Here is an 18,363-nt window from a genome sequence, read left to right as displayed (position 1 = left end):
GGATACATTCAAACATTCAGAAATTAATTAAAATTTGTACGTAAAGCAATCTGGGAAACAAAGGGGTGTGCATCAGTCGCCATGAGCCCAAAATGCTAAACCACCATGTCATTACAGCTGACAGCACCTATAATATTAGCTATTAACACGATTTTGCACAAATCACGAAATGGTTTGAAGCGCAAAAATAATCGGTGTGCATCGTTGTCTGTGTACTGGCAACACGATTCTGTCATTAAAAACGCACCACCTTACTTCCGTGAAAAGTTATTAAAACTAGAAACTTGTTTCGAGATACTAAGTCGAAATTTCGAGATACTATCTCGAAATAACGAGATAACCAAGTCGAAATTTCGACTTAAATTTTATATTATTTTTTTCTCCAGTGGCGGAAACGGGCTTCCATAAAGGAGGGTAATGAGGAAACAAGTTAAAATTCTATTTATAGAGATATTAGTATATAAAACCTGTATATTTCACTTCCACGCAAAAACGAAACAAAAAATAACATTTGTCAACATAACAACTTAAACAAGTCAGTATTAACTTAATTCCCTTATTAACTTTAGAATTGACTGCTGAACGAACATGAATGTACCAAACCTTAAATCAGCCAAATTCAATCAATAAAATGTACTGATTATTTTTACAGGTTACTTTCAACTCAGACTATTGCATTTAATATTATATGTTGCAAATGAAGTGTCACGTTTCGGGATCAGGCGAACAGGCTAGATGAGCCGGTCAGACGGGTAAACAGGGCTGACAGCCACAAACATAGTAACACTACAATGACTAATCTGGGAAAGACTGACTGAGACTCGGACTAAATACACATGACAAGCTAAGGGTAACGAGCAACAGGTGAGAACAATCAAGCAGAAACAGGAGGTAACGAGGTGGGCGTGGCACACATAAGGATCGTACGGAGCTGGGCGTGACATGAAGCAATTTTCTTTTTTGTTTTCGATAATAGTAGCCTAATCGCTACGTGCATGCAGATGTCAGCTATATGTGCTAAGACACGATATGTGTGCAAGTGATCATGCTAGCTAATGTTGTCTCAATTACCAAGGTGGAATAAATATCTTTCACAGAGCCCGTCAGAGGGTGGTGACCTCAGCGTGGTGGAGGGGGTTGCATGCCTGACACAGAACTGTGTCGTCTGGAGCTGGATCTGCTGCTAAGGACTCCCTCACTGAACGCTGAGCTCAAGTCTGAGAGTCAAATTAAGGTAAAATCAAGCTTCTTCCAGCTGAGTCAGCTGGCTAAAATAAAGCCAATTCTTTCTCAGCAACACTTTGAGACCGTAATCCATGCCTTTGTGATCACCCGGCTGGATTACCGTAATGCACTTTATATAGGGGTCAGTGCTTCATCCATCGCTCACCTCCAGAGGGTGCAAAATGATGCCGCTCGTCTTTTAACTGGCACTCGGAAGTTTGAGCACATTTCCCCCATTTTAGCTTCACTCCACTGGCTGCCCATTTCTTTTAGGATTCATTAAATTCTTTTGTTTGCTTTTAAAGCCCTTCATGGCCTTGCCCCATCCTATCTCTCAGAGCTGCTACTGCCTTATACACCCACCTGCTCTCTCAGGTCAGCCGATCAGCTGCTCCTGAATGTACCCAGGACTAAGCATAAACTTACAGGAGACCCTGCTTTTGCTGGAGCAGCTCCCAAACTGTGGAACGATCTGCCTTTAGAGATTAGACAGGCCTCTTCTCTGTCTGTTTTTAAATCACTTCTGAAAACCCATCTCTATACCCTGGCCTTTGACACCTTATGAGATGTTTGCTTTAGCTCTTTTATTTTTGATTGTTTTAGTTAGTTATATGTTCTTTTATATTGTTTTAATATAGATCTGTTATTTATTATGTGTTTTATTTTGTTCTTATTTTTTATCTTGCTGTTTTTTGTTTTATCTATTTTTCTTAATTTATTTACTGTACAGCATTTTGGTCCTGTACAGGTTGTTTAAAGTGCATTATAAATAAAGCTGGATTGGATTGGATTGGTCCTTAGGGAGAAGCCAGACAAACTACCTCAATGACCTCCAATGAAAGGTACCAAAAAGAATACGTATACCCTGGCCGGAATAGGGTTACCGGCACCCATCTTTGGAGCCAGGTCTGTGTGTCATGCTTGCCAGTGAGTGTCTGATGGCCGAGACACCCACATAACCCAGCCAGGCTCCTCCTGAAATGGCCACATAGAGTCATTTTGTGGGCTCACCACCACATGCCAGATGACAGGTGGGGGTCAGGAGTAGCGCCAGTTGGCTGGCAGGTGAGAGTAAGAGCACCCAGATGGATAAGATCTTGGCAATGGACACTGTATGAACATAAGAACATAAGAACATAAGAAATTTACAAACGAGAGGAGGCCATTCGGCCCATCAAGCTCGTTTGGGGAGAACTTAACTAATAGCTCAGAGTTGTTAAAATCTTATCAAGCTCTGATTTAAAGGAACCTATGGTTTTAGCTTCCACTACACTAGCAGGAAGACTATTCCATACTCTAACTACACGCTGTGTAAAAAAGTGCTTCCTCAAATTTGTTTTAAAATGTTCTCTCTGTTTTTAGGGTGATGTGATTAATGTGCCTTTTTGCATAAAAGGTGGGTAAAGTAGTGAAAACAGGGGGACCAGAGAGTGCAGGCCAGCTACAGGAAAATTCTATGCAGGTGTACTGCATGGTGAGGATCCTGACCTTTGAACCTGGAATTCAGGAGGAACAATGTCGATTCTGGTTTTCCATTGAACAGCTTTGAACGGACTCAGAGTTGTGTCTGCATAAAATCAAAGCCCTTTTGAGTGGGTATTGGCCCACTCTTTTCTCCATTCCTGTTTGTAATTTTGCACAGGATATCAAGACCAAGTTAATTACCAGACGTCCATGACCGTTTTTTGAGCTAAATCTGGTTGGCCCCTTGTGGCCTTTATTTAGGCAAAAATAGCCGTTGAAAATAAGGCTGGGGTTACTCCGTCTGTTTTGGTCCACATTTAATCCAAGACAGACGTCTTTTTCTGGACCACATAAATCCCTAACACAGCCATTAAAATATATTGCAACATGTGGGAAATTATCATGATGAGTATTGTGTTGTGCTGTATACACTTCACCAAAATCCCATGCCTTATTGAAAATAACGCATGGAATTTGAAATTATTCAACTATATATTTTAGAGCAGTTCCGTCGCAAAGTACAGTGTGCAACTTCACTCCAGGAACTAGTTGCCATCTGTGTGTTTAACTTAATGATCTTATCTTGGAGAATAGCACTTGTCATTACTCACTTCGGCTAAGCAACTTTCCGACTAAATCTTTCTGTGTCGCATTACAATGTTATCATATCTTTCAATAATGTGGCAACAATCCAAGTATTAGGTGTGGCTGAGCATGTAAGCATTTCAACGGATTTGTCACACATAATGCAATAAAATATCCTGAATTTAATATAATTCAACAGGGTCCTTCAGCAAAACAGAACCCAATATGGATTTGTAGATTTCTTAAGACTGATGGATACCCTGATTAATTCTTTTCCCCAGAATCCTGTGACATTATCTTAGAAAAAATGCTAAATGTTTGTATGCAGTACTTTTACAAGTCACTTTAGAATATTTCTGATGATTTTACCATGACTCTGAACCCCAGACAGGTTCCCTGAGGACTGGGTTGGGGAAACATGGCTCTGGAGCAATGGGTCTTAATATTACATATTCAAGAAAAATTTGTTATATTTAGAAATCTCTGAGTTTCATTCATTTTGTAATCTTTAAACCTTAAACAAACATGCAAATAAGCCTAAAAGAAAATAATTTTTATATTCAAAATCAGTTCAGGACACCTGAAAAAACTGCATTTTGGACTCCGGTCCTGGAGAGCTACTATACAGTAAGTTTTCTATCATACCCGGCTTCTGATGAGGCACACCTGTTCTCAGGTAAATACCAGGAGCAGGTGTGGCTCATCAGTAGCCAAGTGGGTCAGAAAACCTACTGTATAGTAGCTCTCCAGGACTGGAGTTGGAGACCCTTGGCTTATAGTATAAGTTGCACTCTTAATGTACTTGGCAAATCAGTAATTGGGAGCTCGGTGTGTTTTTACCCTGAAATACTTAAAAATGCTAAAAAAAATAATGCATGTTTCACATATTTAATTATTATTTTAAAACAAAACTTTAGAAAACTGCGTAGCGAATACACGTTGTAATGCATGCGCAATTTTGTAACTGTCTCGACCTATGAGACAGTTACAGTATGAGAAATACGTATTTGTTTTGTTTTTACACTTCCGGATCATTTTCCTGCTGTCCAGGTAATCGGGTGATTTGACCAATAGCTAAGCAGTTCATTGACATTGTGGGCGGGGATTGTAAACAAATAAAACCAATCATTAAACGAAACGTGTAGATTGATTGCTTATGGTCCAATTACGAGGAAACTAAAATCTCCTCAAATCCAATCATCGTAAACCGTGTCAACTCTATGATACATTGCAAGCCAACGATAAAAACAGGAATTAAGGGTGAGATGCGAGGAAAATATGGCTGCGTCCATGGTGCGGTGGTTTAGAGGCTTGTACGTTTTCTTTTTGACGTGTCTTCTTCCTGTTTCGGCGTTCCTGAATCTGGAGGAGTTAAATGAGATGAAATATGGCATCCAAATCCTCCCGGACCCGGTGATCGTGGGACAGGTGAGGGGGTATGATACAAGCTGTCCGGGGGCTGCAGGGAGGTGAAGTTAGTTTTGTAATAATGGTGTATATGATGACCACGAGGCGGTAAGAAATAAAATCAAATTTCAAGGAGAGCGGATTGAAGCGCTAGCTATGTACGCTGACTGTTATGTCACTGTCACGCCGACTACAACTTAGGCTGTCAACCAACTGTCCCTTCGATATTAGGACCATTCTCTGTATTTGGACAGTTGAGAGATCAGCTGGTGGTGGGTAAACCTTGTTACTGCTGTTTACTAATAGTGAAATTATCGCAAATCGGGTGCTGAATCTTGGGGGATCTATAGCAGTGTTACTCAAAGTGTGGTCCGCGCACCACTAGTGGTCCGTGAGCGACCTCAAGTGGTCCGTGAAGTGATATCATCTCTAAAAAAAAATACCTAACCTAACATTGACTGAAGGGTAAAGCGAATTTATTCTCGGAACAAAAATGTATACATTTTATTTAAAAAAATGTATATAAATAAATGTAGGCTAAAAATAAATCTGAATTGGCAGTGCCTAAATTGTTGCCTATCAACCCCGCCAATTTCGTCTCCTAAACAACATCCGCTGTCAGGTCAGTAGGCTAAGTGAAAAGAAGCAAAAAGCAGTAAAAGCATTGAACTTTAACTAAAAAAAATACACAGATAGTATGAAACAAGGATGGATAGATGGCTGAAGACGGGATCAGTTAAAAGAAAGGCAAATGATAAAGATACCGACGTGCATAGAAAGGAGTCGGGAGCTAGCGAGGAGTCCCACTCACAACACTGCTCGCAACAAGAGGTAGACCTAGCTCCACCAAAAAAAATTCAACATGCTGGGAAATCATCTACAAAAGTTAAAAGGAAATACCATGATGAATACTTAAAATTCGGATTTTTTTGGACTGGAGATTCCGAGGATCCGAATCCACACTGTGTTCTGTGCTACGATATCTTGGCCAACGAGGCAATGAAACCAGCTAAACTTAAGCGGCACTTAGACACAAAGCACAAAGATTACATTAGCAAACCCTTGGCATTTTTCGAGAGGAAATGCGAGGAACTAAAGTTTCACATATTTCAATATTTCGAACAGGAAACTTTAAATAAAATTGAAAAAGAAAAAAAAAAACATTCCAAACCATTGGTTAACCATTGTTAGATGTTTTGTACAATAAAAGGTTCAAAACATTTATGCTTTTTTTTTTCCTTTTTTTTTTTTTTGGCGTGGGACGGGGGTGGTTGGATGTGGTCCCTGATTTTTTTTTTTTTTTTTTTTTTTGAGAAAGTGGTCCTTGGTCTGAAAAAGTTTGAGTAACACTGATCTATAGGGATTAATACGGAACACAACGCCAGAGACGTGTAAGCTTTAGAGCACGATTCTGTAAGAAAAGCATCTCCACGACACTGCTTTGTCTGTTAATAAGCATGTGCTCTTGTGGGTATTTCTCCCAGGCCAAGTCGCAGGATGTGATGTTGGTCTCAAACAAATACAGGCAGCTATATGAATGTCACCTGCCTGCTCAAGCCATTCGGTTCCACCAAGACCCAGCAGCAGAGCCGGACCCCCAGGGATACATTGGACCTGGGATTCCTGAGCTTCTCAGGCCTATGTCTAGTGCACCATGCCTCGTCAAGGTGAGGACTGTCTGATCTCAGCGCTCATGTGCACGTTGGGATTAGACTGCCAATCCTTCAATAGTTTTGTGACAAATCTGCTTATACGAGAATTCTGTGTGAACATTTTTTGGACATTTTTATGGTGGGAATTTGAAGTTTGATTTTGACTCCTTCCATCACAGTCTCTAACCACTTGTATCAGAGCCTCATTCATATTGTGCCTTACTGAACTGCTTCTGACCTGTCTCTTCCGCAGACAAAAGACTGGTGGACATATGAGTTTTGCTATGGCCAGTACATCCGACAGTACCACTTAGAGGGTTTGTGTCTCCCTGCCCAAACATCTCTGCAGTGAAGTGCTGTCAGCAGCACAGCCTGCATTTCATACTTTCTCCAATTTGCTTCATTTGCACAGATTCAGAGATCAAGGGCGACATGCTCTTCTTGGGGTATTACGAGTCTGAATTCGACTGGAATAATGAAACTGCCAAGGTATGAATTTTCTTCAATCCTCTTACTTAATCTTTTTGTTTAAACCTGAGGGTAATGTATTTCACGCGTAAAACTGAGTCAGTTTCTGTGTTTTGTTGTGTGTGAGGTTTTTATATTATGGAATACATTTTAAAGTATTAAAATAGCACTGCTATCCTATTATTATTTTTCCATTTATCAGTTTTCTACATGTGACATTTATATGCTTTTCTGTTTATGTTCTGTAAATTGCACAAAAGTGTCACTGATGCAGTGTTTTTGTGAGCAGAGAGGTTCGGACTCTGTTCTTTTTAACATACCTACAGGCAGCATTGCGGGAGTAGCTGCTTCGACTGGCTACTGTCAGTTATTTCTGGTGCATTGCTGGGTTTACGGTGTGCTGCTCAGTACAATTTATTTCTTATTCTCATACATGTATGAACTGTATTTTATAGAGTGGTTTTCCTTTAATTAAAACTTTAGAAACCTTGAGAAAGAGTCTTCCTGATGTGTTTTGCTTTTTTTTGTCTACCGTGCCCATTTCTTAAGGGCCTGCTGCTTGTTTGCTCATTAAATGAGCGGAAACTTAAACCGCTTGTGGCAGATCGACTGAAATCTGGCTGCTGGGACATTGTGAGGCCCTGAGTATGATGTGTAGGAGGATGTCCTGTGAACAGGGCGACTGACGTACAGTCAGAACCATGAATATCTGAACACTGACACAAGTTTTACTATTTTACCTGTTTACTGAAATATATTCCAGCTGAAGTTATACAATGGACATGGACAGGAAAAAAACAATTTGAGAAATTGCCACAACGTTAGGAGTGGCAAAATCCATAGTTTGGTACATCCAAAGAAATAAAGAAAGAGAGAAAGAAAGCAAGCAAGCAACCATTGGTGAACTCAGCAATGCAAAAAGGCCTGGACGTCCACGGACGACAACAGTGGTGGATGATCGCAGAATCATTTCCGTGGTGAAGAGAAACCCCTTCGTAACAGCCAACCAAGGGAAGAACACCCTCCAGGAGGTAGGCGTGTCAATATCCAAGTCTACCATAAAGAGAAGACTGCATGAATGCAAATACAGAGGGTTCACTGCAAGATGCAAGCCACTCATAAGCCTTAAGAATAGAAAGGCTAGATTGGACTTTGCAAAAAAAAAAAGAAACATAAAAAAAAAGCCAGCACAGTTCTGGAACAGCATTCTTTGGACAGATGAAACCAAGATCAACCTGTATCAGAATGATGGAAAGAAAAAAGAAGGGCTGGAACAGCTTATGATCCAAAGGACACTGCATCATCTGTAAAACATGGTGGAGGCAGTGTGATGGCTTGGGCGTGCATGGCTGCCAGTGGCACTGGGTCTTTAGTGTTTCTTGATGATGTGACACAGGATGGAAGCAGCCGAATGAATCCTGAGGTGTTCAGAGACATCATGTCTGCTCAAATCCAGCTAAATGCAGCCAAATTGATTGGGTGGCGTTTCATAATACAGAAGGACAGTGACCACAACACACAGCAAAAGCAACCCAGGACTTTATTAAAGCAAAGAAGTGGAATATTCTCGAATGGCCAAGTCAGTCACCTGATCTCAACCCCATTGAGCATGCATTTCACTTGCTAAAGACTAAACTACAGGCAGAAAGCTGCTGCAGTAAAGGCCTGGCAGAGCATTAAAAAGGAGGAAACCCAGCGTCTGGTCATGTCCATGAGTTCAAGACTTCAGGCAGTCATTGCATGCAAAGGATTTTCAACTAAGTATTAGAATTGAACATTTTATTTGCAGTTATATTAATTTGTCCACTTACTCATGAGCCCCTGATAGGAGGGAATTGTGTAGGAAAAATTACTTTAGTTCCCCACATTTTTTAATGCAATTTTTTTTGTTCTACCCACTGAATTAAAGTTGAAAAGTCTGCACTTCAACTGCAGCTGACTTGTTTCTTTTAAAATTTATTTTGGTAATATACAGAACTTAGAAATGGAAAAACTTCCGGACATTTCCGTTTTGGATTTAAGGCCCTGGGAAAGAAAACCCTTCAGTTCATAACTTTAATCAAAGTGCCAAATATCTGACCTCCTGCTATTTATCTGTCAGCAATGCAAAGTATTGTACTATGCAAAATCATGATTTTTTTTTTGCCTGTATTTCTGAGGTAATTCCATTACCAAAATGTCAAGTATTTTCCTTCAATAGTGGTGAAGTGTGCAACCCATTATGCAGTATAAATTGACATTTGGGATACAGAGAAATTATGATATTTCAAGCAAATTGAAACCTGAAAATCTGCCGTGTTTTCCTCTGATTTGTAATTGCATAACTGTGGATCTGTCCATGTCTTTGCAGGCCTCCAAACTACACAGACTAAAGAGGTACCACAGCCAGTCTTACGTTAACGGCTCAAAATGTGACCTGAATGGAAAACCCAGAGAAACGGAGGTGAGGGTAAGTGTGCCGCCACGTCTTTGTCATGTTTATGATGTAATGCAGACGGTGGGTCTGAAAAGTCCCTCTGCGTCCCTCCTCCCTCTTCTGCCACCAGTTCCTGTGTGAGGAGGGCTCCGGCGACTACGTCGCCCGCGTGGACGAGCCGCAGTCCTGTCGCTACGTCCTGACGGTTCACACCACGCGCACCTGTCACCACCCCTTCCTGCGCCCTCCGTCCTCTGCTAAACCCCAGGGCATCGTGTGCCAGCCGGCCCTCAGCCCCCAGCAGTACATGGACTATGTCAAAGCGCAAGTCTGTGAGTATGGGGGGGGGGCGTTCGACCTGTGAGCTGTTTCCCATCTACACCCCCCCTTTATTAGGAGGAAGGAACTGGGAATAGGAGATGTAGAGCATTGTGGCCTATATATTTAGCACCTTTTTCTGAGTTTAATTAGGTTCCACCATCCTCCATGTTTTAAGACCATAGACGTTAACACAGTGGGTGCATCTGAAATAGCATTCTTGTTTGCTATGTAGTAGGTGAAATGTAGTATGCCAGGTAGGGCTGCCGTGATTAGTTCCCATAGTCGATGACGTCGATGCTGAAAATGGGTCGACATTAATATTTTAAATCGATGCATCGTTTTAAAAAAAGATTTTAAAGACATTACCTTTGTGATTTCTAAAACGCTTCATTATAACAAATTAATCCTTTAATATCAGTATGTAATTATGGGAGTAGTTCAAATTATCACCAAAAAAAACGATGGTTTGTACACCGTGCAAAGTTCGATGACATGCCACAGCGGCACCAGCTCTATGCACGAGCACCTGAAGGGAAAACACACAGGCACTATTCTGCATGATGGACTGTCAGAGTAGGCAAAACCACCAATGATGTCTGTTCATGATTATTCAATTATCGTTAGTGAGGAGAGCTTTTTTGTCCTTGTAGCTTAACACTCATTAAAGCCATAAACTTGTCTACCTGCTACCTTTCATCGAATAAGTGTTTGAGAAAATGTTTAGGCTAGAATCTGGGCTTATTCTACGTTGATTGACGGCGCCAGTGTATCAGTTCGCATGTGCTGGGATTCTTGGGACTCAACTTTGGTCAGCTAGTTGGCATGAAATTTAAAATTTGCGACAAGTCTGCACATTTGTATAAATATAACAGTTTCATTACCTTAATAGTCTGTATGGTTTGAAAACTATCCCAGAGCATTTGATGTGGCTATGTTTAGTTTTATAATGGAATAATATAGATTTGCTGTAAGATTTATTGCGTGAGAGTCTGAAAGCATGTCACGCCAGATGTGTGAGAGCTGGTAACCCTGGGGACCAGTATTGTTATTGTAAACGAAATCTGAAAATGAAAATGGACATTAAGTAAAAGAAAATATTTTGTGAAATTTAAATAATGAAAACTACATTTCCCAAAAAAAGTATCAGACTGCAAAAAGTACCACCTCTCACCATCGTCTTTTAATTTTTACTTTGTTTAACCACAATGTTTTCTCATTTAAAAGATGTGGCTCTTGAGCCATCCGTTTCTTCTCTGCGACTTCAGTATGATACTTTCACTTCCATGATATATCAAAACAGTTGCCTGTTTTAGATTAGTTGACCGATCTGTAAAATAGTCATCAGATGAATCCATAGAAAAATAGTCATTAGTGGCAGCCCTAATGCGAAGAGAGCAGTATGCCTGAATCCTCAGTGTATGAGGCGGTAGGTGAACGGTATCCGGATGACATACTACATTCTGTGAAATTCCGAAGTGTGCATCATGTGGACCCTGTGCTATCCTACAAGGCCACTGGAGTGATGAAGATCGTTGCTTGCTCAGAGTTTTGTCAAGATGGTGGTGGCAGTCCTGTTTCTGTACAAATTTAAGTAGAAAATAATACCCAGTCACATAAGTTTTTTTTTTTTTCCGTTGCCGTCAGGGTACATTCACATCCAGGTCAGGCAATATGCAAGATGGCGACTGCAGTATGTACTGTACAATTGCATGCTTATTGTTCTCCTGCGTACATGCAGTACACCGTACATTAACGGTCGGGCAGCAGGCTTCTAACAAACTTCAGTATCTACTATGTGAGTATGCAATTTTGGATGCACCCATTGTCTGTTCATATCTGTATTCAAATGAAGTCCACCTGCTGTGTTCAGGGGGAGGAACTTAACTGCAGAACACAAACAGGGCGAAGCCAGATGGCATAATGTTAGCAATGAGTTAATGTTGGTCAGATGGTGGTAGCTGAAACGACTTAACTGTATGAAGGGCTTGGTGGATCTCCACACCGTGTCTGAGATGTAGAAATGTCTGCGTTTCCCCTCTTTAGCTGATACCAAACGGAAGGTGGAACAGATATCTGAGGAGCTGAAGAGTTTGGACGAGATCCTGGCTGGTGATGAGGCCACTAATGATAAGGAGGATGGAGGAGGGGTAGAGAACGGAGCTTCAGACAGCACTGACGTGGGGCCTGATGGAGAGCCAGATGCCGAAGGTGGGGACTGGCCTGTGGACATCATGTATTTATTCATTAAAATTTTATTCAAACTGAATTACCTGTAAATAACTTTGAAAGTGCCGTCAAAGCCTTTCTCAAGATAATGGCGATGGGGACGAACCCACCTGTATCGAGTCTGATTCAAAAGCAAGACCTTGAAGGATGGAGTCCGAGTCAAAACCAAGACTTTGGGAAGGTCAAGACCTAGTTGAGACAGAGACTGGAAAAAATTAAGTCCACTTTCGAGGCCATGGTTTTAATCATACTTATTTATTATCATCATCGCCACCCTTGCTAATATTTAAAAGCGAAGCTGTATTATTTAAGTGTGATAGTCCTTTGATCTCAAACATCAGTTTTTACGCAGTCACAGTTATCCAGCACTATTCCACTGCTGATCAAATTTTTCGTGTGAGCTACTTATTGGGATACGAGATGTGTAAAAAGCTGTATGTATCTAATACAAATAAGTCAAAATTAGGTCATTTTGGTTTTACTAGCTGTTTGAGAGGTAGAACAACATGGTGTCATGGTGCTTAAGCATGCACACACCCTGTTCTTACAGAGGTGAGGTGGATCGGTTACAGGGTCTGAAAATTTGGGGTAAGTCATGTCCCGTATTATCCCGCGTGTGACAAATTGCGTCATTTCAAAAAGGGACACGATCCCATGGGAACTCTATTCAGAAGAGAACAGTCTTTTTTTTCCCCTTCAGTTTTATAAACTATATAATGTTTTATATTTGTCAGTATGAAAAACAAAGAAAGACAAATGATTTGTGCTATGTCTGAGTATGCCTGCTTTTCTACTATTGGAACTTGATACATGTAAAGCTGATAATGCAGTGATAAGGCAAATGAATCAAAGAACTCATATAAAAGACATAAAAACAGTAGCTAACACAATACATGCGTCACTGACAAGAGCTTCTGCGGAGAACTAACCACGTGAAACCTAAATAGTGATCATGCTCATTCTGATTCTAATGAAATCCAATGGACTGAGCAATTCAGAGCTTGCTGTACAGCAGTGTACTTGCATGTGAGGAAATCACTTTTGTGATTATTAAAGCCAAATTGAATAACAACTGAAACTGATGTCTTGTCCATTCTAAAGGGATTTCCAAGGTAGCATTGCACTCTGGGACAGTCTTCTGAAAAATAAATAACTACACTTTACAGCCAATATGACAAATGTGAATAAAATTTATATTTTATTAAGCCTAATTGTATTTTTCCTTAATGGGTCTTGTTCTTTTGAGAGGAGTGGGAGAAATGAGGAAGTTTATCGCTTTAAAATTGAGTCTGAACCTAGACACTCAAATCCACTGCCATGATTTAAAACCAGGTAGAAATGCTTTTAACTCTGACAAGATCGAGTAAGTGAAAATGTGGCCGCGAAACTAAGACAGGACTGGAGTACTATAACACTGCATAATATGCATAATGCTTGATTTGGTTGATGGCCTACCCTACATCTGATACTGTGTATTTACACAGAAGAACCAGGACCCCTAGAGGACTCGGTCGTTGAAGATTTGGAGGACAGTCAGTTCTGGGAAGGGGTGACGAAACCAGATGCCCCCACAGGGGCCAAACAGGTAGGCTGCACTCAGACAGCCTGTGTAAGGCTCTTCTGTCACACTGTACCAATGCGACTCTCCATCTGTAGGTGGACAGTGAGTCTTTGGAACCTCAACTTGCTGATGGTGACTTCAAGGAGGATGGTAAGAGAGCCCAGAATACTCATTCATCTAGAGCAGTGAATGGTGTCTCGTTATTCGGAAATGATGATGTCTCTTTATCCTGTAGTCTTTGGTGATGAGAAGTTCAACTTCAAAATTATCACCGATCCGTCTGACTTGATGAAATTTGTCAAGAAGCTCAAGGAAGGAGGTAAAAAGGTGAGGTGGTGCTTGGAGGTCCAGCCTTGCTGCTCTCGCACCTTGGAGCTGAACTTTATCTCTGGATCTGTCAATTGATGGCAACTGCAGGTGTCAACCTGGAGTCTGGAGACCCTAGATGTCTTTGATATGTTTCAGTTCGATGTATATCTTGGGATCCGGTCTTTCAATCTTGTGTGAAGTGTCTCGATCGGGTTTCAGGCTGCCTCTGAAGAAGAGCGACAGAAGGGAGAGTCTCAGAATGAGAAGGAAAGTGTGACTGGGGAGAAGGAAAGAGCAGGACAGCAAGGAGAGGAGGAGGAGGAGGAGGAGAAGGATGTGCTGGGGGACAGTGAGGACGAGCATCTGCTGCAGGAGTTTGAGGAAGAGATTGCTGACCTTTCTGTGCCCTCTGATCGAATCGAGGAGATCAAAGAGGAGATGCAGAAGGAGTTTGACGACATCATCGATGAGGTAAGTTGTTGTGCTTTCCACAGACTGAATGGTCATCTTAATGATGGGATCAGGGATCCCTCTGGTTCTATTTTCCATCCATCACCACAACCACTTATTTCCAACTGGGTTCACGGTGTGGACCGGAGCCTATCCCAGGAACAACGGGCGCTGGCAGGAACCAACCCTGGGCAGTCGCCAACACACCGCAGGGGTGCACAGGCTCACACGATTACAGCAACTTGATTGGCAACTTAGTCGCCAATCAACCTATCGTGGACACTTTTGGACTGTGGGAGGAAACTAGAGCCCCTGGCAAAAAACCCACGCAAACATGGGGAGAGCGAGCGAACTCCACACAGAAAGGTCCTACACCCGACCCGGGGACTGAACCCAGGACCTTCTTGCTGTGAGGCAGCAGCGCTAACCACTGTGCCACCGAGCTGCCCGTGGTTCCATTTTTCCTCATTAAATATGGCAAGTGGCTTGAACTGGATTCAATAAACGGGTGCTGCCCAACTTCCGATATTATTTGGGGTTCCCCAGAACATAACCGCATCTGAAGTATGATTATTATATGATACGATGTACTTGGGCATTTAGCAGGCATAATGGGCTTGAGAAATTTTGGTTAAACATTTTATGATATATCGATAAACACTGTATGAGATAGTTATGCTTACGGTCACCACAGAAGCCGGAAGTGTGCCTGGCTGGATGCTGACATCGGCCGGCATCAGTAGAATGTATCATATGGCAAATCGCTGGCCTGGGAACAGATCAAAATTCTAAGTTTGATTACTGGACATGCACCATTGTAAAGTCAACAATGTCATAAGTTGAGCCATGGTAAAGCGAGGAACTTCTGTACATCTGAGGGCGGCATGGAAACAGAATAATGCATGAATCCCAAATAATTAAATCCAAATTCTGGTTTAAGGCTCAACAGGAGTTGGAAACCGAAGGTTTGAAGGGAGAGTTTGATCGCAGCCAGGCCACCCAGACGCTGGAGACCACCTTGGACAAGCTTTTGGACCGCCTGGAGGACAGGGAGGATGAAGAACACAGGCCTGATGGGGGGCAGAAGGTTCCGGATCCCAGCCGGGGCAGCCCTAGTTCCATTTCACGCCAGCCAGGTATTTCAGACCACCAAAGAGTGTTGCTGGTTCGGTTACTGCAGCTTAGTCCTGCATAGTGCTTTGGTCGTGACAGACTTGGAATCTACGCATCTATGCACGTTTCCTGTTTGGAGACCATAATACCTCATGCCTGTTTGTTTGTCAAGCTCAAGATTGATTTAAAATGTTCATTCCATTCACATGAGTCTCATTCCTCATTCAGTGTTTAGAGTTTCCTGATATAAATGTAACAGCAGCGCTTATCTAGCAGCCTTGGTGGGGATTTGAAGGCTTTAAAGCTCAGCTCCGCTGTGGTAGGCGCTGTGGAGTTTGTTACGCATTCAGGCCTGGGTCTGGCCCCCAACTTCCACCGCCAACACCAACTGTTCTAGTGACGCTGTTGTTTTGTTTGTTGCACCAGACCGAGCACCAGTCCAGGAGAAGGTTAAAATCAGAGTTACTAAGTATAAACAAGGCAGCAGCCCTGACCGGCAGCTGAAGGTGCAGGAAATGAGCGAAGGGGACCCACAGTTGCAGCAGATTAAGGACGTGGTTAAAGAGCAGCTAGAGAGAGCTGGACTGAAAGCGGAAGGTAGGAGAGTGCCGGACTTCCGGTTCCTTAACCGCGGCCCGGCGCTCCTGCCCGCCCTTCAGCGCGGCAAACGCACGAGGCCGTGTTTCAGTTTACCACTTTACAGCTCCTGTGGGAGGTGTCGCTGTTCTGCTTGCTTGTGTTCTTGTCTCGCCATGGCTTTGTGCACCACTGTGCCCACAGTAAATACCTACTGTGATTTACACAAGGATCTTCTACCTTCAGCCACGTACTCAAACGTCTAACAACTGCTGTTTGCTCTGAGTCCATCCTCAAACCACCGTCTCTGTGTCATCACCTGTCCTTTGTTTGTCTTCAGTCCGTGTTTGCATCCTTGTGTTGATAAGTTTATTGGTGCCAAATCTTTATGAGTTTTTATACTTAGATGAGTATTTCCTGGTTTGGTGACGGGCATGTTGTTTCAGGTAAAATCGAGGTGAAGATCCTGACTCGTAGAACGGCAGATGAGGTGGGAGACCAGTGGCTTAGCGAGGAGGACACAAAGTCTTTCCGGGAACTTCTCATCAACTTGCTGGTAAAGGATATAGGACCGGTTTAGCAGGTTTAGGGTGTGTACCCAGAAGGAAGTTGGCTCTCTTCTCAATATGGGTCCTTCTGTAATATAATTAAATTGTCTGTATTCTATTGAATGATATACAGCATGCCACAGTTAAACCTTCAAACGCAGTCACTCTTTTCAAGCAAATGTAAATAAATGTGTAAATGTGGAATTAAGAAAGTCTAGAAATGCTGAACAGAAAGAGAAAGTTTGTATCTGATCTTTGCGTTCTCATTTTCGGAGGAGTGTGCAGTTTGAACATTCATAGGGAGCTTGAAGCGCAACCCCATGGGACTCTGTGTTCTCTGTGCTCAGACGGGCGGGACAGAGGAGGTGTACAAGGAGCAGAAGCGACAGCAGGAATTGGAGAACAACTACAGGTTTGTGTGGGGAGAGAAACAAGAAGAGACTCAGCCGAGTGGAGCTGCGGACTCTGACGATGTCGACTTCTGAGATCCGGTCTAATCTCGGGATGAAAAGGCTGGAGAGGGCATGGCGCACAGAGGCGCAGCGCACAAACATGAAGCCATCCTGCAGTTTGTCTGACACAAGTTAATGAACGGAAACCTGTGACCAAAAGAAATATTTATATGGTTTAAAATATGTAATTGCTACACTTTGTTCTGCTGCCTACTGCAATTGAAATAAATAATAAGTGGTATTAGGGCCTTGTCTCCAGATGCTATTCCCACAGTGGACAAGGAATCTACGAGTTAAATATGCCCTAGACAGATTAAGGATGCTGGAGAAGTGACGCCTCTTAAAGGGCCCTCTGCTTTTTATTTTCAGCACTTGGATGGAGAATGGAGTGTGGGCTGTACCTTTTGTGACTTTAAGTTTAAAGGATATTGATTATTTTCCTTGTTTGCAAATTTAATGGGGGTCTGAGTCCTCTGTCTTGTTTATTGCATTGTTACAGTAACAATACCCCCCCCCCCCCCCCCCCCCCAGGATTTAATGCTTGAATATTCTGTTCATCGAGCTGATTCAGATCGGCTATGCACTTTTGATTTATTTTTTTTAGTTCTATGGAAGGTGTTTGACTGCTAGTTAACAGTACAACGTTGGTTTGCTGAGGAATTAAAGGGAGAACAATTACATTGTCAGATTATGTGAAGCTACTCCCCAGTAAAATTTTATTTAATAGAAATCAGTCATTAATCACTCAGTGATTAAAACTGGACTAAAAAGCTGTTTGCCATAAAGTTTACCCCATGCCATTGTAGGGTATATTTCAGTATGTCTGTCTGATGATGCTTGTTGTTTTTTCTTTTTTTTTCTTTTCAATGGATTGTATTTAATATGCCTTTTTCTGAGCCTTTATGGAAATCGTTCAGCTGAGCATAACCATGCATAACTGTAAACAATCACCTCGTGACCACAGCGACTCATCAGAATGGTGTAACGTGAGCTGGGGCATCCGAGGGCTGGAGCTCATTCTAGGGGGTGGATTCCTCTCAAAAATGCACACAGAATAGCCAAGGAATTTCTCTCTATGAAGGTTAAGAATATTAATACTTTCCTCATGATTTTAATTAGTATCGCTAGTGATGTTAGTGAGGTTTTAAATCATCAGTCACATGAATGCCCTGGGTTGGCTTGTTGGCAAACATGTTTTACTAAGAATAGTAATACGCAGCCGTGTTTGATATGGTTACTACCCCCGGCTCCATGTTCTGTCAGTATTTGCCTCTACTGGGCAAGTGAATGATGGTGTTTCTCTGCAATCAAGTGGCATTTCAGTGTGCCATTACCCCTACAAAGCAGATAAGCAGAAAAGGTCTTTGTTTATAAGTTTTGTGGATGATGATACCAATTTAAAGTCTGTACTGTACATAATTTTGCTTCACATGGGAGGGGTTTATGACCATTTCTGTATGCACAGTCATTTGCCATGGGGTGGAATTACCTTGTCATTAAAATACTCTAACTGATCTTTCTGATCTAATTTCAATGTGGCACATGTTAGGTTAAGTTCCTGGCACCCACATGTAAATGCTACACGTAGTTA

General features: G+C 42.0%; 1 protein-coding gene across 4 annotated transcripts; it reads left to right on the top strand.

Annotated features, from left to right (window-relative positions):
• Positions 1-4,478: 4,478 nt before the first annotated feature.
• os9 (OS9 endoplasmic reticulum lectin) lies at positions 4,479-18,287 on the top strand. Of its 4 annotated transcripts, none has more exons than XM_023833782.2 (15): positions 4,479-4,701; positions 6,165-6,347; positions 6,586-6,649; positions 6,745-6,821; positions 9,151-9,249; positions 9,347-9,548; positions 11,581-11,745; positions 13,248-13,348; positions 13,420-13,474; positions 13,560-13,651; positions 13,853-14,104; positions 15,024-15,219; positions 15,623-15,793; positions 16,219-16,328; positions 16,596-16,732. In XM_023833782.2, the coding sequence occupies exons 1-15, from the start codon at positions 4,552-4,554 to the stop codon at positions 16,608-16,610; spliced, it is 1,932 nt and encodes a 643-aa protein (XP_023689550.2). In that variant the 5' UTR covers positions 4,479-4,551; the 3' UTR covers positions 16,611-16,732. The 4 variants fall into 4 exon arrangements, with proteins under 4 accessions (XP_023689550.2, XP_023689559.2, XP_023689533.2 ...); XM_023833765.2 differs by having other exon boundaries at positions 4,480-4,701; positions 13,251-13,348; positions 16,668-18,287; XM_023833756.2 differs by having other exon boundaries at positions 4,481-4,701; positions 16,668-18,287.
• The last annotated feature ends 76 nt before the right edge of the window (positions 18,288-18,363 follow it).

The sequence above is a fragment of the Paramormyrops kingsleyae genome, chromosome 8 (genome assembly GCF_048594095.1).
Source record: "Paramormyrops kingsleyae isolate MSU_618 chromosome 8, PKINGS_0.4, whole genome shotgun sequence".
Lineage (NCBI taxonomy): Eukaryota > Metazoa > Chordata > Actinopteri > Osteoglossiformes > Mormyridae > Paramormyrops > Paramormyrops kingsleyae.
Note: the sequence above shows the minus strand (reverse complement) of the source record. Positions and strands in the feature narration are given on the sequence as shown.